Here is a 23,914-nt window from a genome sequence, read left to right as displayed (position 1 = left end):
AGGGGTAGATCTAGGCGTGGTAGGGGCAGAGCTCAGAGTACCTTCAGGCCGAGACAATGGAGTTCGCCTGCTCAATCTGCTGGTGAGGGCAGGGGCCAGTCCTTTCGTAAACAGGCCCAATGACCTACATTTTCAGCTGCCAGATTCTTCTTGCCTGGCAGCTCCTTTGGGAGGAAAGTTGGCTCTTTTCAAGCAAAATTGGCATTTAGTCACCCAGGACAAATGGGTATTGGACATTATAAACCAAGGTTACAAGTTCTATTTCCACACCATGCCTCCTTTCAAAGGCATGCCAGACGTCCCTCCTCGGCAAAGGATAGAGGCTCACAGACAAATTTCTTTACTTCTTCAAATAGGAGCTATACAGCCAGTTCCTCTGTCAGAAGTGGGCCTAGGATTTTTTTCTCGCCTGTTTCTAGTTCCAAAGAAAGGGAACACGTGGAGACCAATTTTGGATTTATCTATCCTCAACACTTACCTGGACATTCCAAAGTTCAAGATGCTGACTTTACAACAACTTTTACCTCTGTTGGGAAAAGATCACTGGATGGTTACTCTGGATCTCAAAGAGGCTTACCTTCATGTTCCTATCAGGCCCAGTTGCAGGAGGTACCTGCGCTGGCTGGAAATTTACATTATCAGTTCTCTGCATTGCCCTTTGGCTTATCTACTGCGCCCAGAGTGTTCACAAAGGTTCTGGCTCCAGTGATAGCATTTTTCAGACTAAGAGGAATATAGATTTATCCTTATTTGGACGACTGCCTGATTATTGCACAAGAAAAGGACAAACTTCTTCATCATCTACAGTATGTGATGGCAGTGTTAAGATGCCTAGGGTATTCTGTGAACGAAACAAAGTCCAGTCTAGTACCCTCTCAGGACATGTGCTTTCTGGGTGTGAGACTGAATACAGCTTCCCAGATGGCCTTTTTGACCCCGGACAAACAAAGAAGCCTTTCTCTTTATTTCCAGCAAATGTCTCTACGGTCCAGGCTGACTGCAAGGACAGTCCTTCAAGCCTTGGGGTTCATGGCATCTTGTATTCTGGTGCTTCCCAATGCCAAATTGCATATGAGGAAGCTTCAATGGTATCTCAAAAATGTGTGGACACAGCACTGCCAAGATCTAGACACTGTCATTCAGATAATACCTTGCATTCAGAAGGAGTTTTTGTGGTGGGCTCAGGAATGTCACCTAAACAAGGGACTCTCTGTGACCCGGCCAGAGGCAAGTCAGATTCTAACGACAGATGCCTCGGACAAGACTTGGATAGCACACCTCAATGGAAAATGGGTGCAAAACACGTGGCCTGTCAAACTCCAACATTTGCATATCAACTTGAAGGAAATGTTAGCAGTCCAGTTTGCATTGATGGCTTTCAAAGATTTACTTCACCCAGGGCAGGTGTTGATTCAAACAGACAACACTACTGTCATGTGGTACATCAACAAGCAGGGGGGAACCCATTCTTACCCTCTTTGCAGGCAAGCGATGATTCTGTGGGAAACTGCTCTCAATCTACACCTCAATCTTCAGGCAAGGTTTCTACCAGGAGCACAGAACTCCTTAGCAGATGTATTGAGCAGACAAATAGTGGATCCTCACGAGTGGAAATTGGATCCTCATGTATTTCAACAGTTGACAGTGTTATGGGGAACTCCAGACATAGATCTGTTCGCTTCTCCACTAAATTACCAGTTGCCAATGTTTTGCACAAAAATGTTTCATCACACAGCTTGGAAGGTGGACGCTCTATCATTCAGTTGGAACAATCTGCATGTATATGCCTTTCCACCTCTGCCTCTTCTTCCCAAGGTACTTTTGAAGGCCAGACAAGACAAGCCAACCATGATTTTGATAGCACCGGATTGGCCTCGACAACACTGGTACCCACTACTGAGGAGTTTAGTACGAGAACCTCCATGGCCTCTGCCTTTGATTCCGCACCTTTTATCACAAGTGGACACACACTTCCTCAATGTCAAGATTCAGTCTCTGCATCTAACAGCCTGGCATATTCTGTTTTAGATTCTGGAGGGTCTCAGCTTCCACAACAAGTTTTGAATGTTATTTTGGAGGCCAGGAGGCCTAGTACCAGGAAAGTTTACGCTGATAAATGGAGGAGATTTTTTATTTGGAGCAAAGGAAAGGACCTTGATGTCTCCAAACCTGATTTAAGTGTTGCTCTTCAATATCTTACTGAGCTATTGGACAAGGGTTTGTCTTTCTCCTCAATAAAGGTTCATGCTGCAGCCATTTCTGCTCACTATGATTGTGACCCTCCTTTATTCTCTCATCCTTGGTTTAAGAAATTTCTTAGAGGGGCAAAGAATATAAGACCCCCATAGAGCTCCTACTCCTGCTTGGGATCTCAATTTTGTGTTGGAAAAACTTACTCTACAACCTTTTGAGCCTGCAGCTACTGCCGAGTTAAAGTATTTGTCATGGAAAACTGCTTTTTTGTTGGCCATTACCTCTGCAAGAAGGGTTTCTGAATTACAGGCCCTCATGGCAGTGGAGCCTTTCCTGATTTTTCATAAGGATAGGGTATCTTTGCGTACTAATCCTTCCTTTATGCCCGAAGTGGTTTCTAGTGTGGCCTTAAATCAAACTATTCATTTGCCTACTTTTTATGCAAACCCCCAAAATAAAGGGGAGAAAATTTTGCATACTTTGGATATTCACAGGCAGTTGCGTTATTATTTGAGCAGAACCAAGGAGTTCAGACAGGCTCAGCAATTGTTTGTTTCTTTTGCTTTGGGTTCACAGGGTAAACCTGTTTCAAAACAAACTATTTCTAAATGGATTGGGTTTTGTATTTCTTTCTGTTACTCCCATCATGGTAAGGAGATTCCTGCTGGAATCAGGCCTCATTCCACTAGGGCTACTGCTACTTCTACGGCCTTTCTAAGGGGGGTAGCTACAAAAGACATTTTGGAGGCAGCTACTTGGAGTTCAGTGCATACCTTTTCTAAACATTACCACCTTCCTCTTTATTCTAAGTCTAGGGCTGGATTGGCCGCTGCAATTTTACAGGGCATTTTAGCGGCCCCTAATGCTTTATGACTTTTACCATCCTCCCTTTCCCGTTGCTTTGGGATTCTACCCATAAGTAAGGACTGCAGCAATGTGAGATGAAGAACATAGTACAGTTTTGTACCTACCATAAATGTAGATGTTCGAAGATCCACATTGCTGCAGTCCAATTTACCCTCCCTCCTTCCCCACTGTAGTTTGACTTGGTGCTATGCTTTAGGTGATGGTTGTTGTTGGGCATGTTTTTGGGAGGTATTCTGTTTTTGGCTGTGGCCTTTCTGGTTTGGCCTTCTGACATCTGGGGCAAGAAAAGACTGAGGATATGACGTCGGTCATGCGCCTTTATACCCTGACGCTCTGATGTCAGATCTAGGCGCCCATGACCGACGTCAGCCTAATACTTTGGTATTCGGGCCGACCGAGGACGCGGACTACCCATAAGTAAGGACTGCAGCAATGTGGATCTTCGAACATCTACATTTATGGTAGGTACAAAACTGTACTGTATATTGTCTAGTCTCATGGAGCTTGAATATTTAACTGTACTTGTAGCAGTAGTTTTGTCTATTAATGAATTTATTCCTTTGTCTTTAGTGTTCTGGCACATTTCTTAGCTTAATTTGAAGTTTGCTTAGTACTTGTTTCACTCACATTTGTTTTGTACTCTGGCTGGATGATTACTGCATTGTTTATTGATAATGTTATATTCTCAGTTTTTCTCTGTCATTCTGATGTAGTTAAAGAAGGCAGTATTGCATCTGAAGTCCTTTTCATTCTTCCTCATCAACGTATGGGTTTGGATCTGTCCACTTATTCCAAGACTTAGGATCCAGCTCTCGAACTTCTCCCTGTACCCATAATGCTGCATTACGTCCCCAAAGCCTCAGATCTCATTTACTGCCATTGCGAACAGACGCAGGTTTCCAAGCTCTTGAGCGATCACTGGTTTAGTGAGTCATAAAATTTTTATTGCTATTTTCTGTTTCCTTTTAGATATTGCTCTATATTTTTTCAGTATATTATCCTCTCCCTCAGTTTCTCTCACTGGCATTAGGGTGATGTTCTTCATGTTTCACTGTTGCAGTCATTACACTTGGGTTATCCTGCTGGCAGGGGTACCCTCAGTCGGCCTGAATTCCAAAGTCTAGGTCCGGCGTCGGTTGCTGTCGCCTCTTCCCTGACGTCAGTGCGCCAGGGGTATAAAAAATGCAGCTGATGCCATTTTCTTCGGTCTTTCTTGCTGTGCGGTGCCCGAAGCATAAGCAGTTCGCAAGTGCTGGTCGGCCAACTCCTGAGATTTTCGTGTTCGAATTTCAGATCCGAAGTCTTCATTAAAAGCTAAGTACCTCATTGGGGAAACTTTTTTCTTGCTCCAGACAGATGTCAGAAAAAGTTAATAATTGTATTTCTTGTGGGAAGCAAATACCTCATAAGGACTTTCATTCTTACTGTATTCCTTGCCTAGGCCCTGACCACGACATTGCTAGTTGTCGGTTTTGTGCTAGATTTAACCAACGCACTATTAAGCGCCAGTACGATTTTGCATTACACTATTGTGGCAGAAGATTTAATTATACGATGTCGTCGGATAGCCATTCGACTACCGGAATTCACAAGAAATGCAAAGAAAAAGGACAGGCATCCGAGGTCCAAAACAGACGAGGCTTCTTCTAAGCCAGTCGCCGGTTCGCCGGTTCTCAGTGAGGGGTTCTCAGTGAGGCGCCTTTGCAGCCCATGACGCCCGCTACTTTAGACCCGCAGGCTGCTACTGACTCCCACGTGGAGTCGCCTAGGCCGCTGGAAGCTCAAGATATTGGACCTACGGCGACTATTCCCTCAGATGGGTCTGGAGCTGCTGAGCAGGCATCGGCTTCTGAAGGTGTTTTCAGACCAACTCAGTTATACATTAAAACGACTTCAGCTTCAAAGGCAAAGACTAAAGCACCCTTAAAGACAAAGAAACAAGTACAACAGCCTCATGGACAGGCCTCCATGCCCAAAAAAGAGATGCTCAAAATGGCCGAAGACTTAATTACATTGATCAGGGGTTCCCATCCCCCACCTGATAAAGGGCCTAGGCAAGAGACAGAATATGAATCTTCAAATCAGGTTTCCATTTCATCTGATTCCTCTTCTGATCAGGAATACTCCCCCCCCCCCCCATGAGGATTCTGATGTTGAAGAATCCACCCCTTCAGCCTCTCCTCCTGAGGATTACTCTTTTGGGGAAACCTTGCATACCATGAGGGAGCATTTCTACTGGGAGAGCCAAGATTTTTCAGAATCTAAGAAAAGGCTCAGAGACTTCCTTTTACTACCACAACACAGGCCCCTAGCTATTCCACCTGTGTTAGACATTGTTGATGATGTATTTTCAGAGTCCAGTGTGACCCCTGACTGTCTACCTCCAGCTCCTGTTAAGCCGGACAGGTACTACAGGGTTCCTGACTCTCTCAAATTCCTTTTCAAAAACCCTGTTGCTGACCCAGAAACTATCTCTCAGGGTCCCAAAGGGGTCAAGGCTTCCACTGCAAAAAACCCTACCCCCTCTGATAGGGATTCTAGGGCATTGGACAGATGGGGAAAAAAGATTTACACTTCCGCTACCTTGGCTATAAGGGCTTTAAATTGTCAGTTTCATATGCTCAAATATCAGTAATATATTATGTCACTGCTTAAACAGAAAATGTTGACAAATTCTGAATGTGCAGAAAACAAAGAAATGCAGGATTTATTGCATGCAGCTGAACAAGTTGGAAAGCATACTTTGCAATGTGGTTTTGATACTTTGGAGGCCTCCTGCAGAGCCACTGTTATGGGTTCTGTCATCAGGAGGCATGCTTGGTTAAAGGAACAAAGTCTGCCTGATCATGTCAAAGCCAAATTATTAGATGCCCCATTATAGCATGATACTTTGTTTGGTGTTAAAGCAGAAGAGGTGTTAAAGAAAATGGAGGACAAAGCTAAATCTATGCAAACGGTAAAGGATTTCTTACAGGTTCAGCCTCCAAGATTTAGCAGACACTGGCCTACAAAGAATTGGTCCTTTCCAGTGTCAGACAGACCACAAAGGGGCAGATACAGATGCCCAAGAGGCAGATCCCAGCCCCAAGGTTCGTACAGGTCTAAACAATGGGGTGCTTCTACCTCCAAAAGTGGAGAAGACAAATCACAGCCATACAGGAAACAGTCCCAATGACTTCCCCCTGCCTGCACCAAGCACTTATCTTCTGGCAAGTACCAGAGCAAGAGCAGGGACAAGGTATTTATTCAAGGCTGTTCTTGGTACCAAGAAAGGACAAGACCTGGAGACCAATACTGGACCTATCTATTCTAAACACATTTCTGGATATACAAAAATTCATAATGTTGACTGTACAGCAACTTCTGCCCATGTTGGGCAAGAAGGCTTGGCTTGTGACTTTAGACCTAAAAGAGGCATACCTGCATGTCCCAATCAGACAAACATGCAGAAGATACCTCAGATTCAAAGCTGGCTCAATGCACTACCAATTCTCTGCACTGCCCTTTGGCTTATCTATTGTGCCCAGGGTCTTCACAAAGTACCTGGCACCAGTAATTGCATTCTTCAGACAAAGAGGAATACAAATATATCCTTACTTGGACGACTGCCTCATTCAAGCAGAGAACAAAGACATTCTACTACAGCATCTGGCGTTTGTAAAGAGATTTCTAACAGGCCTGGGGTACACAGTCAACGAAAACAAATCAAAACTAGTACCCTCTCAAGAAATAATATTCCTGAGTGCAAGCTTAAATACAACTGCCCAGATGGCTTATCTCACGCCAGACAAACAAAGGCAATTGAATACCTATTTCAAACTGTTGGCAACAAAGGCCCAGTTATCTTCAAGAAAAATTCTGCTGGCTTTGGGCTTCATGGCATCCTGCATTCTACTAATTCCATATGCGAGACTGCATATGAGGAAACTTCAATGGTACCTAAAAAGTGTTTGGACTCAACATTGCCACACCTGGAAACAATAATTACCCTCATTCCCTGCCTGCAACAGGAGTTTCATTGGTGGGCGAAAGCTTGTCACCAGAACAAGGGACAGCCATTCACTTTACCCCCAGCCAGGCAGACATTAACAACGGATGCATCAGATTATGCCTGGGGGGCCCACATGGCAGGAAGATGTATTCAAGGCACATGGTCTGCAAACCAAATGCATCTACATATCAATCAAAAAGAGATTCTAGCTGTTCAGAATGCCCTGACAGCCTTTAAGGACCTACTTCATCCTGGACAACTACTAATAAAAACAGACAACACCACATTCATGTGGTATATGAACAAGCAGGGAGGCACTCATTCTTACCCCCTTTGCAGACTAGCCATGACTTTGTGGGACACAGCATTGACTTACCAAGTACATCTGCAGGCACAATTCCTGCCAGGAAAGATAAATACTCTAGCAGAAAAACTAAGCAGAAACCTCATGGATCCCCACGAGTGGAAATTGGATCCACAAGTCTTCAGCATGATAACAAGGAAATGGGGATGCCCGGATATAGATCTATTTGCCTCTCCTCACAACTACCAACTAAAAATATTCTGCAGAAGGACTTATCACAGGCAAGCATGGAAAGTGGGTACCCTATCTTTCAGCTGGAAAAGCTTAGCGGTATATGCCTTTCCTCCACTGCCTCTCCTCCCCAAGGTACTCCTAAAGGTCAGACAAGAGAAGCCAAAGATGATACTGATTGCCCCAGACTGGCCCCGCCAGCACTGGTATCCAATCCTAAGGAACTTGTCTCAATGCCCGGCTTGGACCTTGCCTAAAATACCTCATCTACTATCCCAACAAAACAATCTGATCCTGCACAGCCAACTAAAGACCTTAAATCTGGCAGCATGGCGGATAATGTAGTAATACAAAAACGCACCTCTCACTAAAGCTGTAATGGATGTCATTTTGGAGGCCAGAAGGCCTAGTGCCAGAAAATCGTACACTGGAAAATGGAAGAGATTCTGTGCTTGGAACCAGGCACAAGGAATTGACACAGCTGTACCAAATATTCCTCAGATTTTGCAATACTTAACTGAGATGCTGGATAAAGGCCTATCTTTTTTCATCAATTAAAATTCATGCCTCTGCCATTTCGGCTCATTGCAATACAGAGCCACCAGTCTTTTCTCATCCCTTGTTAAGGCAGTACCTCAGAGGAGCCAAAAACTTAAGGCCTCCAAGGAGATCACCATTACCTGCATGGGACCTCAATTATGTTTTGGAAAAACACACCCTGCCTCCTTTTGAACCAGCTGCTACAGCTGACATAAAGTTTTTATCTTGGAAACCAGCTCTGCTCCTACCAATAACCTCTGCAAGATGAGTCTCAGAGCTACAGGCACTCATGGCTGTGGAACCTTTTATCATTTTTTATCCAGACAGGGTTTCTCTGAGGACAAACCTGACATTTATGCCTAAGGTAGTGTCCAGTGTGGCCCTTAACCAAACTATTCATCTGCCTACTTTTTATCCAAACCCACAGAATAAGGGGGGAGAGAATTCTGCATTATTTGGACATAGACAGACAGCTACGCTTCTACTTGAACAGAGCCAAAGCTTTCAGAAAGACAGAGCAACTACTAGTGGCATATGCTGCAGGATCACAAGGAAAGGCTATCTCAAAGCAGACTGTTTCAAAGTGGATAGGCCACTGCATTCGTTTCTGCTATTCACAACATGGCAAGCCAGTGCCTAAGGGTGTTGGACCACATTCAACCAGAGCAGCAGCCACTTCAGCAGTCTTCCTAAGGGGAGTACCAACCAAAGACATTTTAGAGGCTGCTACCTGGAGTTCAGTGCACACCTTTACAAAGCACTATTATTTACCACTCTACTCTAAATCCAGGGCAGGCTTTGCCACTGCAGTTCTGCAGGGTCTCATAGCCGCTCCTAATGCTATTTAGCTCCAGCCTCCCAACCATAGCTTTGGGATTCAACCCAAGTGTAATGACTGCAACAGTGAAACACTAAGAACATAGTACAGTTGTGTACACTTACCATAAATGTAGATGTTAGAGTGTATTCACTGTTGCAGTCCAGGTTACCCACCCACCATCCCCCATAGCTTTGCTGCAACTTATCTGCACTTGTCTAATCTATACAACCTATGTGGTGTATTTGCTTGTAGATGAGGGTATTATATATTTTGGTGCATGTATGTATTATTGGCATATTTTTAGTCTACCCTTTTGGGGGCACCTGACATCTGGTGCAAGAAAAACTGAAGAAAATGGTGTCGGCTGCATCTTTTATACCCCTGGCGCACTGACGTCAGGGTAGAGGTGACAGCAACCGATGCCAGACCTAGACTTTGGAATTCAGGCCGACTGAGGGTAGCCTACCAGCAGGATAACCCAAGTGTAATGACTGCAACAGTGAATACACTCGAACATCTACATTTATGGGAAGTGTACACAGCTGTACTTTTCTTTTCTTCTTTCTAATACTGTACTTGGGTAGTATCTGATTGCCTTTGCTTTTTATTCCTATTTGCCCATATTTTGTGTATTTCTTGCTTACCGTAATTGGTAGTAAACCTTTTCTCTCTTCTCGTTTTTGTAAAAAAAAAAAAAAAATACTCCCTCTGTTTTTCCATGTTTCACAGTGAGTGTGAACTCTTGTTTTTCAAACATTGTGGGTTTCTTTGCAGTTATGTTGGAAAAACCCACAGGATTCAAAAAGTGACTTCTTGAGGGCATAAAATTCCAAATTTGTATGCCCAGAAGGCTCTGATCACCTGGAAATGGCATTCAAAATATGCTCCTCTTTCAACCTTAGGGCTTTAGCAGATCAATGTAATAAACTGATCCAAAGAGGTCTTCTGCCTTCTACTTATACTTCAGGAGCTCAAATCCCCCCCAAACACATCAAGTCCACTCCTTTGGAGCATAGGAAGCATTCCCTTTTGAAGTCCCCCCAGGTCTTCTTCAGAGCCTCTAACAAAGACAACAGAATTATCAGATCCTTCTTTGTCGGACCCGAAGACTTCAAATCCTAAGGCTTCAGTAATCAGTGACAGCAGGGTTTTGCTTATAGGAGTACTACTCCTGAATAAACTATCAAGCCAGTATCACCTACCCTGCCTTTGAGGTTGTTTCAGACCCCCAAGAAGCACTCTAGACCAGCTTCCACTTTTTCCTCTAGGAGCTTGTTGGAAGCGGATTTGGGTAGGATGATGATCAGGTTCCTCAGAGCTCATGTCAAGATGGGGGTCCCCTGCCAGATCCGTGAGTATGCCAAGAACTTCTAAAGCTATTTTCTCTCCTCCTTGGATCTGTCCTGTGGTTTTGGAGCCCCAGGATCCGAGATCCCTGAGAGGTCCGGTGTCTGATCTGTGGATAGCTTCTTCCTCCTCTCCAGCTATGTCCTTGGCTAGTTCTGTTCAGGTACCATCTGATCAGAAGGGGTCTTGGAGCTGAAGTGTTGGTGTCTGGTCCAAGGGGATAATCTTAGCCCTGATTTTGTTGAATCTGTCCCTTTCTATCGGGGCCTTGGCCGTGGACAGTTTGGATCTGGTTGCACTCCAAGGTGCGGATCTGACAGAGGTCTAGATCTGCCTTTATCGGGAGTTTCGGCTCCGAGGAGGCGGGTCAGGGTTTCTCCTGCTCCATCAGCTTTCAATGTGATGGGGCTTTTTCTCTCCACAGAGAACTACCCTCTCATGCCTCTGATCCTAATCCCTTTCCCCTATCAGTTCCTAGCTCTGAGTTGCTCAAGCCTGTTTCACAGGGTCAGCCAGAACCAGTAAGTGTCCAGCCAGTTTCATTAGAAGAACTTCCCCTCTCTTCTGACACCTTGCCTGAAAATCCCACAGAGGAGGTACATCAGAAGAGGACATGTAAAAGGAGACACATTGACTCCCCATTGGAGTCTCTCATGGAGGATACCAATTTTAATAAAGGAGAGGGCTCCCTCAGATCACCACCAGATGACATCTGCTGTGGAGATATTGTAGAGATCTTGAAACAGAAAGGTGGCTGGTTTTCCTAAACCCCTCACCAGACGAATCTCTGTTTTTGGAGGCTTTTGGTTCTGGTCTGTCTACCTCTTGGGTTACCCCCCACCCCCAATCAGCGGACAAACTTATTAATTTTAGTTGCCTGTTGAGCTTAGATGGAATCGGATACCAGTGAACCCATTCCAAAAAGACTCAACACGTTTTTGCCCCCCCCCCCCAACCAACAGACTGCACTTGAGCAGAGGGGTTCCAGTTGATGTCATGGTGGTGGTGGTAGCCACCATGAAAGAACTAGCAGAACAGAGCCAACAAGGAGTCTAGCATTGTACAGGTTTGGAAAGAGAGGTTTTGCCTCTGCAACCTTTGCCCTGAGGGCACTAAATTACCTGGCACATTTTATTTGGTTTCAGAGAGATTTGACCAAGGAGCTTTCAAATACTGTCTGTCTATGTAATTTCAAATGGACCTACTCTCTTAGCTGGCCACTCTTCTGTCCATATCCAATGCTTCAATGAGGTTGATCTCTCACACAGTTCAAGGCACCTTACGAGCAGCTGGTTCAGGTATTGCCATAGGGCAACATGACTGGGTGCAACTTTGCGGAACTCTTTAAGACATCCTTCGTTAATGTTCCATTTGGTGGAACTTCCTTGTTTGGGCCATCATTAAAAGAGACTCTTTACCCACAGTGAATAAGATGGAAAGACCGTATCTTTCATTCTACACCTCAACCAACCTTTTCTAGGAATCAGAGAGGCAGCAAGAAGATGCATTTCTGGAAATCTCTGGGAGCTTTCCAAGATCCATGCGGTGAAAATTCCTCCAGAGGCAGAGAAGGAAATTTCAATGGAAGACATTATCCTAGAGGCAGAGGAGGTCCGCAAAATCAGGCCTTTTGTGCTGCCCGACTGTTTAACTCTGGAGGCAGTTGGCTGTCATTTGATTTTGCCTCCAGATATCTGGCCAAATATAACACAAGATTACATGGGTGCTACTTATAATGTCCAGGGGTTATTACATTCCATTTGCCCTTCTATCTTGGAAACAGAAGAAGCTTCCTGATATTCCATCCAGTCAGAGGAAGACAGCAGCACAAGAAATCTAAAAGTTGCTAGACAAAAGAATCATCCAAAAGGTCCCTCCAGACTAGATAGGGTTTGGAAGTTATTCACGCTTCTTTTTATTGCCAAAGAAAGCAGGGAACCTCAGACCCATGTTGGAGCTAAGCAACTTAAATCAGTACGTAAAGAAAGCAAAGTTCCAAATGGTCACAGTGCAGTCCATTGTACCCTTTCTACACAAGGATGATTAGATGTGCTGTACAGATATTCAGGATGCGTACTATCATTTCAAAATAGACAGGCGATCCAGAAGACATCTTCACTTCTGGCTAGGAGCCAGTCATTACCAATTCAGAGCCCTACCCTTTGGACTCACCATAGCCCCCAGGATGTTTACCAAATGCATGGCAGTAGTAGCAGCTCACTTGAGACTAAAGGGATTCCAGGCGTTTCCATATCTAGATGACTGGCTCCTCACCACCCCCTCCAAGCATTTACTACTACATGCCAGGGACTGTTTTCTCCAAATTTGCAATTCTTTGGGCATAACTATAAAATATGCCAAGTCAAACCTAAACCCAGTCCAGAACCTGCTGCTCTTCTAGACATGACAAAACAGATAGCCTCTTTACCTCTCCATTGTACGTCCACTGTAAGGGGTCAGGTCCATTTTCTCCTTGTTCATTTAGCTCTTCCAGCAAGGTCAGTACTGCAGGCAGTAGGTTCCATGGCAGTGGTCATTGTACTACTTCCTTTGGCACACTTTGTGGGTTCTACAGTGGTCTTTATCTGTACAATGGTTCATTCTGTATCAACCCCTGTCCTTTCCAGTCAGGTTCACACCAGTTTGCAAACAACACATCCGATAGTGAGTGCAATTTGTCGCTCTAGATCTAGGCAGACCCTTTGTCCTAACAGCCCCTATGGCCACCTTGACCAAAGATGCTTCTTAATTGTGGTGGGGGGGGTCATTTCTTGGGAAGAACGATCCAAGGCACGTGGTCCCCACAAGAGACCGTTGCATATCAGTGTCCTAGAGATGAGAGCAGTCATATTAGCATTGCAGGCATTTCAAGATGCTCTCCCATTGGGGACTTTTGTAGTTCAGACTGAGAACATGTTTGTAGTTTGGTACATTAACAAACAAGGAGAAACTCTATCTTATGCCCCTTTGCAGAGAAGCTATGAGAGTATGGGAATGGGCGATCTCATCAGACCATGTATAATTGCGGAGCACATTCTGGGGAAAACCAAAGTGCTAACAGACAAACTAAGCAGATCCATTTTGATGACCCAATCTGTGGCGAAGAAGATCTTCCAGCATTGGTGCCAACCTTGCTGCGACCTATTTGCCATTCCCCTCAACAACAAGGGGGGGGATCACCTAGAGATGCTTTAGTGCATGCTTGGCCCTTGGGTCACCTTTGTGGTTGCCCTCCTCTTCCCCTGGTTCCCAATTTTTTACAGAAGGCAAACAGGCTGAAGAACTCAGTAATCCTTATTGCCCCATTCTGGCCTTGGAAAGTATGGCTGTCCTTCCTATGGTCTCATCTTTATCCTCCATGGAGCCAACTCTGGATCTTTTATCATACCATCAGGGATCCATCATCCCAACATTCGAGTTCTAAGAGTAACTGCATGCTTTCTCTACTTCCAGTAATATGTAGACAGCCCAGGCTTTCTTCCCTGTTCATGATATTATTTTGGTTTCTCAAAGAGGAATCTAACAAAAAAGTATACAAAAGCAAATGGTAAAGATTCTCCCTTTGGGCTTTGAATAAAGGCATTGATCCCTTTTCTGCCCCAGTTTCTACGATTCTCCAATTCTTGGCAATGCTTTTTGAAGAAAGAGCTAGTTTTTCTTTAGTTAAATTTCAACTGGCAGCTATTTTTAGTTTTCACATCAGGAACAGATATAGTTCTCTGGCTTTGTCCAAACTATGCAAAGCTTTCATGAAAGGAAGTTTTCTTCTAAGGCCTCCAATAAAACATCCCTCACCACCAATAAAACATCCCTCACCACCTTGGGGTCTGACAGTTGTACTACAAGCCCTTACACATAAACCTTTTGAACCTTCAGCTAAATCTGATCTGAAGTTTCTATCATGGAAGACAGTTTTCTTGGTAGCCATGATATCTGCAAAGAGAATATCTGAACTTCAGGTTCTCACTTCAGAAACCTCCTTACATAATTTTTCAAAAGGATGGTGTTTCCTTATGGGCTTAACCCTTCCTTTTTTACCTAAAGTGGCTTCAGAGAATAACCAATCCATACATTTACCAATTTTCTCTCCAAATTTGTCCAGTAAAGGAGAGTACACGCTGCATATTGTTGATGTGCACAGACAATTACGTTTTTATCTTCGCAAGACAAGGTCATTTAGAAAATCAGAGAAACTTTTTTTTTGTTTTACTTTTCTCCAAAAAGTCTAGGTTATTTAGTATCCAAAGTCACTGTAGCAAAATAGATAATAGGCTGTATTTCCCGGATTTATTCTCAGAAAGGCATGCCATTATTTAAACCTTCCAAAGCTCATTCAACCAGATCCATGGCCACATCGTCTGCTTTTGGGCAAGAAAATCTATTGACGACATTAGTGCTGCAGCTACATGGTCCAATGCTCATACTTTTATTACTCATTACAAATTGGGTATTATTTCTAGAAATAGAGCCACCTTTGGTTCAGTGGTATTCTGGAATATCTTTCCATGAGGTCCACCCAAGATCAGCATAGCTGAAGACTCTGACCCATGGGTTGCGGAAGAATGAAAAGGACAACATCAGATTTAAACATTATGTTATTACCATAACTAGGCATCTGTGTTGTCCATTTTCATTTTTCCTGAACCTCCCTCCCATCCATCCCCATCCAAGTTCCTGGAAAAAAACTATTGGACTGTATGGGAACCTACAGTTCCAGGTTTGAGCCCTGTATTTCTGTCAAACTGTTCCTGTCACTGTTTTACTATGGGGTTAGGGCAGCAAACTAGATCTGAGGCTTTAGGATGCAATAGAGCATTATGGGTAGAGGGAGGAGCTTGAAAGCTGGATCCTAAGCCTGGAATAAGCGTCTGAGTTGGATCCAAGCCCATACGTTGAGTAAGAATGAAAATGGACAATGCAGATGCCTAATTATGGTAAGAACATAACTTTTAATTCATCCATTAATACCAAACTGAGTCAGTAGTTGGAGCTAAAAGATTTGATAAAAAGTAGTTTCTATATTGTACTTTAATTTTATCTAAAACTATCGTTTATAACGAGGATCAGATTTGAAAGCAAAATAATTATCTTTCTTTGTCTTTTTTGCCCGTTGTGGGTTAGCAATTTTATGATTCTACAAGTTTATTTTTATTTATTTATTTTTTATTTTTTTTTTTTTTTGCTTGCTTGCTTGTGTGTTTATCTTGCTGATCTGTGTTCACAAATATGAGAGGTAGTATCATAGAACAGAACTGTTACTCCATTCATCTTTGGAAAACTCTTGTCCTTCCTAGGATCTAAACTTCATGAATGACAGGTTTACCCATCCTCCTCTCAAAGCTGTTCTACTGGTGACAATTAAGTGTGTGCTTTGGCGAATGCTTTCTTTGGTGACTGTCACTTCTGCCTACAGTATCTCACAGCTGCATGCCATCATGCACAGAAATGCTTATTTGGTATTTCATAAGGATTAAATTTCCTTTCAGAACAAGCCATATTTTCTCCCGAAACTAATTTTAGAGTTTTCATTTCATTTCCCTATTGTATTTGCTAGAGCAGAAACAATGTGCAAAAGAGCCACACCCCACTTATTATCATAGGAGATTACTAGGCATTGGCCTTGAGGCCCTTATAAGCCTAGCCAAGAATTTAGCCTATGTTTAGACAAATCAGCACCCGATGCCCCTGTCCAGCAGGGACATAGGTGGAATCTCAGGGGTATGTTTTCTGTTTCCCATCCAGTTATCCATGTTGCGCTTAAAAAGGGTTAAAGAGGTACTTTGCTTGATGTGAAGAGGGAGTCTATTCCATAGATGGGGGAGTCTCTGGAACACAAATCTGTCCCGCCAACAAGTCTTGTTGATGTCACAGACCAGGTTGAGGGCGAGCGTGTGGGTTACTTGAGTGGAGTTTGACTTGCAGATATGCAGCTGTGTCTCATCAAGGTGGGGTCCGTGATTGCCTTGTATACCAGACAGAGGTCACCTCTGAGGAGTCCGTATGAAACTGAGTAGAGGGATAGGGCTTTTAGCCTATCTGTGTATGGTAAATGTTTGAGGCCCTGGATTCTCCTGGTGAGGAACCTCTGTGGTCTCTCCAGCTGCTGCATGTGCTTTGCGAGGTATATGCCAAAAGGGGTGTTGCACTCAATAATGGGCCTTATAAGGGAAGAATACAGGGATGTTATGACCTCCTTGTCCCTGGATGAGATACCCTTACTTATGAGGTGGGCCATATAGAAGGTTTTCCGTACAGTGGAAGAAACATGGTGGTCAAAAGTCAGGTTGCTATCAATCTGGTTGTCCAAATCCCTCACTACTGATTGCGTTCTTAGGACATTGTTATTAATGTGATCATTTTTGGGGATGTCATTCTCCCTGAAGGGGCTGATGATGCATTTTTTTGGTGTTCAGCTTGAGGCCATGTTTCTGGCACCAGTCATTTGTCTGAGTGAGACCCTCTTGAAAGATATCCACATCACTAGGGGAATTGAAGACAGCACCCAGCTTTCAGTTATCTGCAAACTTGGTCAGCCATAGCCCACTGGTTTTGGCCTGCACCTCAGAAAAGTAGATCCCAAATAACTGAAGCCCCAAGACCAAATCTTAGGGTATGCCTCTTGTTACAGGTCTACTGCTTGAGGTGGCTTCGCCTATTTTGACTGTGTGGGTTCTATCAGTGAGCCAGTTTGCTACCCATCTGGTAACATATGGATTGATGCCTAGTTGAGAGAGTTTATCTATTATGCCCAAGTGGGGAATAGTGTCAAAAGCTTTGGCCAGGTCAAGGTAGGCGGTGTGCACAGTCTTCCCTTCTTCCATGGCTTTGGTGACTGTCTCAAAGAAGTTGATCAAATTTAGCATACATGACCTCCCCTTGACGGAGCCAGACTGTGTAAGATCAAGTGTTTGGAGGTTGCCAATGTCCTTGTTAATGAGGTCCATGATAATCCGTTCCATGGCCTTGCATATCAGGCTAGTTAGGCTGACTGGTTTTTAATTTCCCGGATCGGTGGACACTCCAGCTTTGTGTAAAGGGATGACCATGGCCGTCCTCCACTTTGGTTGAATAGGGTGCCTCATGGTGCTGCAAGTTCCTGCCTGAGTTCACATAGGATGCAGCCTGAGATGTTATCGGGTCCTATGGAGGCTATATTTATTGCCTTTGAGAGAGCAGTGATGACCTGTTCCCCTAGATATAAGGGAAAGGGGCAGGTACTGGGGATGTCCTGACTTACTGATGGGGGGACAGCAGGAGTAACATTTTCGCTGAATCTGTAAGCCCGCAAGTTTGCTTTATCTACGGCATTTATATTGTGGTGTCCTTGACCACCAGTTCTGAACCAGGCCTGGGTATTTCCTTTGAGGATGTGACCTATGTGAAGAAGGCCTTCTGATTGTCTCTAGTAGATGTAGCCAATTTGGACTCTAAGTTTGCTTTGGAGGATTTCACTAGTGCTCTTATGTGCTAGTTCAGACTAAGGAGACATTGCTTACAATTAGGCACCTGCTCCTTCTTGGTCTTGGACAGCAATTTTTTTCCTTTTGTTAGTTTGTTTATTGCAGATTCTACCAGACAGGTTAACTCTTCCTTGCGGAGGATGATTTAGTCCTGTCGGGTATTCCTGATTCCATGCATCTATATCAATGTTTGTATAGTGCTTTGGTGTAGTTTTGGAAATATGTGCCAGTTCCTACAGAGGAAGAGGGGGCTGTGAAGCTGTTTATACCATCCTTCAGGAGGCTGTAATCAGCTTTGGAGAAGTTTCTATGTCTGATCTTAGCTAGGGGGGGGGGGGGTTGGGGGAGATGGTGACTTTGAAAGTGACTGCTTTGTAGTCTGATCTTACCAGGGAGGATTATACTATAGGGATGCTGCAGTAGTTACTCATGTTGGTTAACACCAAGTCCAAGATATTGTCACCTCTTGCAGGGTATCAACTAGCTGTTCCAAGGCATTTACATTGACAGAATCAAGGAATCCCTGGGCATTTGTGTTCTGGCATGAGTAATCTTCCAATCTATGTTTGGGAAGTTGTCACCCAGGATCAGGGTAAAGGGTTGAATCTTGATAGATTTGAACAGGTCCAAATAGGTGGATTGGGCATCTTGAGTCAGATTTGGGGCCCTGTAGCTAGCTCTGATTTGAATAGGGGTCTTGTCAATGGTTAACTGCACCTGGAGCATCTCTTGTGCATCATACTATTTGACCTGCCTTGAAGGTGTGTATGTCTTTAATGTATAGTGAAATTCCACCTCCTTTGGCTTTACTCCCCACAGTTTGGGGTTTGAATGCATGATAGGATGAGTAACCAGGTAAGGCTGGGGTACTCTCTGCAGCTTGGAACCAGGTTTCTGTGACTGCACAGATGTCAGCATTTTCCAGAGTTAGGAATGCTTGCAATGAGTGGAATTTCATATTTAGACTCCTAGTGTTTAGCAGCATGACCTTTAATTTGTGTTTTGTTGAATTGTTTGCGTTGGTAGTTTTAACCTCATCACTTTTCCTAAAAAAAGCATTGTAGGGGAGGCAAGAGCCTTTCCCTGAAGCCCAGGTGAAACAGATGCAGGCCATCTCTGGCAAAGCATCGTGGTCTGTCGATCATATCTTCTCAGGCTGTCAGGTACTGGATCCCCCTGGAATGACACCAGAAACTAAGCCAATTGTTAGTTGATCATTTTCTGTTTGTATTGAAGCATCTTTCTGGGTGATGGCAGAATGCTGCTTAAGGCTGAGGACATACTTGCCTGGGGCACATAATCAGCAAGCTCAATAAGCTTTGGTTTTACCTAAAGTGTGTGCATGATTTCAGGAAGATGCATGAACTGGTCATCTTTCTCCATGGAAGAAAATTTTATATTTGCATCAAAATATCTTTTGCCATTTATCTTTTGCCATTAGGTGACTCGCTGCCCATGGGAAGGTGCTGCTGGTAAAATCCATTCCACCAGTAAAATGGCTGCTTGTAATGCTCTCTCCAGAAATATTCATTGTAGCCATTTGTGCAGTGGTCACTTTGTCATCAGTTTACATCTTTTTCAAGCATTATTTTTGTTAACCATGATTCCAGGAGTTAAGCCTTTGTTGGTACTTTAATACTTTATGAACAATTTGTTGACCATATTAGATCTGCTGGGCAAAACCCATTTTCTGAGGTGGTCTGGTAAAAGTTTCAAAATGGATACATGTGCCCTTGAGTAGAGAAATTTAAGAAGTATCAAACTGAAGTGGAAGAAAGCTTGAACTCTATCTAAAAATTTTCAACTTCATATGGAAAATGAGATGTGCTGGGTCTTAGACACACCAAAGAGGGTGCTGTTTATAGATCAGCTGGAAAAAGTATAATGTATATTTTATTTTTATAACATGTTTTTTTTTTCTCCTTCTGTCCCTTTTTACTTTTGGTGACCAATTATGTCCTTCTGTCTTTGAACTGTTCCACTTCTTCCATGCTTTTACTGTTACAGCCTTCAAATGTAGTTTCTCTGTTGCTGCATATCCTTGGGTAGGACTGTGATAGGTGGCTTTTCACTACTGAGAGTTGATGATTTACCTTCTTACAACATGTCTATTTTAGAACAATTTAACTTTTCAAGTTATAGTTCATTGACCTGATGAGTGTGAATTGCATCTTGGAGTAGCAATGCCTACATCTCTTGAAACGCTCGTATGTGCCATTGCACAAGTGGCAGTAGAGGCAATCAATGAATTTCACCAGCCACCTGCCTTGAGGGGTAGGTTGTTATATTGGCTTTTGTCCCCTCCCTGCTGTACTGTGCTGCTCTTTTTCAACAGAAAATTGAGACATAATTCCTGAATCATTGTCACTGAGCTGCTCTTGTTGGATATTGAATAATAATGATATGCATATAAAAAAATAACCAACTTGTTCTGTTCCGTTTCTTTGGATGTTCCATGACCATTTTTATATATGTATATTCAAAATTAAGCATTGTGTCTTTCTTTGAAGGGTCTTAAAAATGATTTTGTGCGTAACATCTTGTGGACCTTTGAGGACATTCATATGCTGGTTGGCTCAAATATGCCAATATTTGGTGGAGGAAGATATCCTGCTGTCAGCTTGCGTCTAAGGTAAAGAATCTAATAAATGGTCAGGAAATAAATTAAATGTGGGTGGATGGTAGTAATGTGCCCGGTGTTTAGAATTCTAGCAAAGAACATGCACATTTTCACTTAAGGAAAGTAAGCAAGCAAACAGGAGTGGTCTGAAATGTGGTAGCAGGTATCTGTTAAAAAATTACAGAATCATGCACTTGTAGCTCTGCAATGTGAGTAGGATATTAATGTGAAAGGGAAGTGCTAAAGATAATATAGTAATATGGTGGAACAGGAAGAGCTAGTAAGGTGTGAATGTACATGAAGGCTGTCGTGCTGAGTAAATTCAGGTATAAATGCTACTACATAAATAATCGGACATTTCGTTCAAGTTTTGCTTGCTAAACTTGGAGGCTTTGGCTCCCTATAAGGATATTTTTAGCAACATAATAAAACTAGTGCAGAGTCTCAGCTGATACACAAGACGAAAAGCTGAGCACTAGTTTTGTACGTCTGTAGAAGTGACAAGAGGCAGAGAGAGAGAATCTAGCAGAAGGGCTCACTTCACTTGTAAGAAAAGGCATACATACCTCATGAAGTCTACATCTTTCACTACACAAAATGTTTGGAAAAAAGTCTGTTACATGGCTGTAGCAAGGTGTATGTAATGTGGGATATATTTTTTTAATTTAACAGCTAGTGGATGCTTGCAAATGACCATTGTGAGGTAAGTTGGTGGTGAAGAATACATTACCCAAGTACCAAGGAGGTATAACAGTAAAGAGAAAGTCAACCAAGAAGTCTTTAAGGTATACAGATTAACACCGCAAAAACTGCAAATACAACTCTGCAATCAGTGCACTGTATTAATCCTTTGACAGTTTTATTTATATTTGCAACTGTTTTAATTAACTCAGCCTTTTGCTTGGATTACTTAAATTGATCAACAACTTTGGCTGAAAAGATTGGGCTAGTTAAAAATAGTCTCAATTGGTTCTTTTTCCTATGTGTCCTGTTCCTTTTGTGGCATGAATCTTTTTGTGGTTGGCACTTCGTGTTAAAACAGACTGGTACTGACAGCATTCTTCAGGAGGCTGGTAGTGAAGCTAGCATGTGTGCATTCGTCCCTTACCCCTTTTATCCTCCAGAAATAAAGAAGCACATACTTCTCTTACTTGTCAGATAGTCCTTAAATAGCCCTTATTGCAACCTCAAATCAAACCCTATCATAATAGTAGATATAGTCTCTACCAATTTAAATGTCTGATTTGATGTACTCTTCTACCTTGATTATTAATTTTGTTTTGCTGCTTTACAAGCAACTTCCACTTAAGGCAAGGTGACCAACTGTCCCAGTTTTTCTAGGACAGTCCCGATTTAGAAGTCTCTTTCCTGGAATCCCAAACATTGACTTTAGGACACAGAAATGTCCCAGTTTAGACTGCTCAGTCTGAAAGGTGACCTGGCTTCCTAGGGCGACCAGTCCCCCTGCTTTCCCATCCTGAGCAGCTCTGGGGATTTTGTGATTTTTCAGGGATGCTATTGGGTATGGGGTAAGGTCGGATGCCTTCCCCGCAGCAGAAGCTCTCAGAGGCCCCTCCGCCATCTGCCAAGGACTTCTCACCCAGGCAGGAGCTCTCCAGGCATTGCTGCTGTCTGCCCCAGTGCTCCCTTAAGGACTTCCATTGTGCGGAGCTCTGCCTGACCCCCCCTCACCCAGCCAGGAACTTGCCCAGCCCTGCCACTATCTACATCTCTTCCCCTTCCAGACTTCCTTCCCAGAGAGTGCATGGTCTGTACCCTCTCACCCAGATGGCAGCTGGCCTGTCCCCATCACTTTCCACCTCTTTCTCACTTCAAGACTTCCATCGGGACGGACCCCCTCAGGGCTTCCACTTCTACCCAGGAGAGAGAACTCTTTTCCAGGCTTACATATCTCCTGACTGCTGCCAAATCATGCAGTGTCGCACGTGTTCTTGGATCCTCTCAGAAGATTTTCCCAGCCTAATGGAACTCTGCTGGGCCACAAAGCCTCAGACAGTCACTCATTAAGACTTCCGTGACACCGGTTGTCCCCTTTGCCTTGCACCTAGGGCTTTCGAACTCGTTGGGGAGATGGCCCTGGATCCCTCCATCTCTTTGCTTTTTGTGGCTGACCTCAATCTCTTTCCCCCACGGTGCCGAAGAATGTGTATCGCTTCAAGCCTCCTGGGTGTTGCCATTCACACAGTGGCATCCCCACAGTGCCGGGTGAAGAATGGGATGCCAACACGCCAGCCCCAGTGCAAGATGACATGGCGGCCCTATCTCCACTACCATGGAGGGTGGGTGAATGGGATTGCAGACCTGGCTTCACGGGGCACCCTCAAGTGTCCCACTTTAGGTCCTGTAACAAAATGGTCACCTTGGCTTAAGGCTGTAAACTTTCTCGTTTTTTTTTTTTTTTTTTTTTTGTAACTCCTTATTCCACCATCTGTACAGAACCCTGCCTGATGACTACACTACATGCATTTAATCTGACCACTCATTATGCTAGAAAGGTGAGATAGTCATTCATGGGCTATGAGAGAGACTTGTGGGCCCATTCATTTCTGCCTATGTAGCCCAGTCTAGCCACTTGTTCCCAAGCAATAAGAGTCTGATGGTAGGGAGCAGGCATACTAGAAGGCTCTGCAGAGCGGCCTGCCTTTGGTTCTGCATGTCCAGTACCACCTGACCTTGGAGAGTCAAGCATCCATCCATGCATGTGTATCTGCACACGCAGTCTCTTGTCTATTTCACACACAAACACACATGCTGCACAGGCTCCATACTCCATGGATGGTAACCTCAATAGGCACCACTCAAGTGGAGAGCTAGAAGCCCCCTCTCCACACCCCCCCTGATGGATAGCCAACCAAGAGGGAAAATGCTGATGATACACCCACTGTGGAGTATGCTTTCACATATGAACTGTTATGTACATCTGTTTTTAATCTGATACATTGGCATAAGAACATTAGATGCCCGTCATGAATAATGTGAATATTTTTCCTGTTCTAGGGATAGCAACAAACCAATTAATGTGCTGACTGGAATTGACTACTGGCTTGACAACCTAATGTGTAATGTTCCAGAGCTTGTTATGTGTTTTCATGTCAATGGAATTGTCCAGGTAAGAGTTATTAACATTTCCTTTTTTAAAACCTTATTTTATTTCCTTTGGTTATCTTGGTGCTGTATTGGATAATAACATTGCCTTAGATGATTGCTTTTCTCAACAAATACGTCTGTACTATAGTTTGTTTGATTTCTTGTATGCTGTTTTATGGCTTCTGTAAGATGACATTTGAGTACTTTGTTGGGGGTAGTTCCTCTACTTTCTGAATGTCTAAAATAACTTGCATAAAATTAGACATGATATACTTTGTTAAAAGTACCCACTGACCTAATTTTCTGACATTCACAAATGATGTAACAAAAGTGGTGTGCTCATTATTTGAAAGCATGGATAAATTGATATTTGTGCAGTTTGTGTTCTTAGTTACAAGAAGATTTCCCCCTTTTAATCCTCAGCTGTCACTTC

The 23,914-nt window shown here is 43.5% G+C and overlaps 1 protein-coding gene across 1 annotated transcript in view; it reads left to right on the top strand.

Annotated features, from left to right (window-relative positions):
• EDRF1 (erythroid differentiation regulatory factor 1) overlaps positions 1–23,914 on the top strand; it is a 1,512,804-nt gene that overhangs the window by 168,174 nt on the left and 1,320,716 nt on the right. Inside the window, exons 5-6 of the mRNA XM_044055563.1 lie at positions 20,264–20,385; positions 23,392–23,503. Of these exons, the coding sequence (XP_043911498.1) occupies positions 20,264–20,385; positions 23,392–23,503 (234 nt within the window). The remainder of the gene's footprint in view (positions 1–20,263; positions 20,386–23,391; positions 23,504–23,914) is intronic.

Source organism: Protopterus annectens, chromosome 14.part0 (genome assembly GCF_019279795.1).
Source record: "Protopterus annectens isolate FY-2018-M chromosome 14.part0, PAN1.0, whole genome shotgun sequence".
In the NCBI taxonomy this organism is placed as follows: domain Eukaryota; kingdom Metazoa; phylum Chordata; order Ceratodontiformes; family Protopteridae; genus Protopterus; species Protopterus annectens.
The sequence above is the reverse complement of the archived record's forward strand: the minus strand, read 5'-3'. Positions and strand labels throughout refer to the sequence as shown.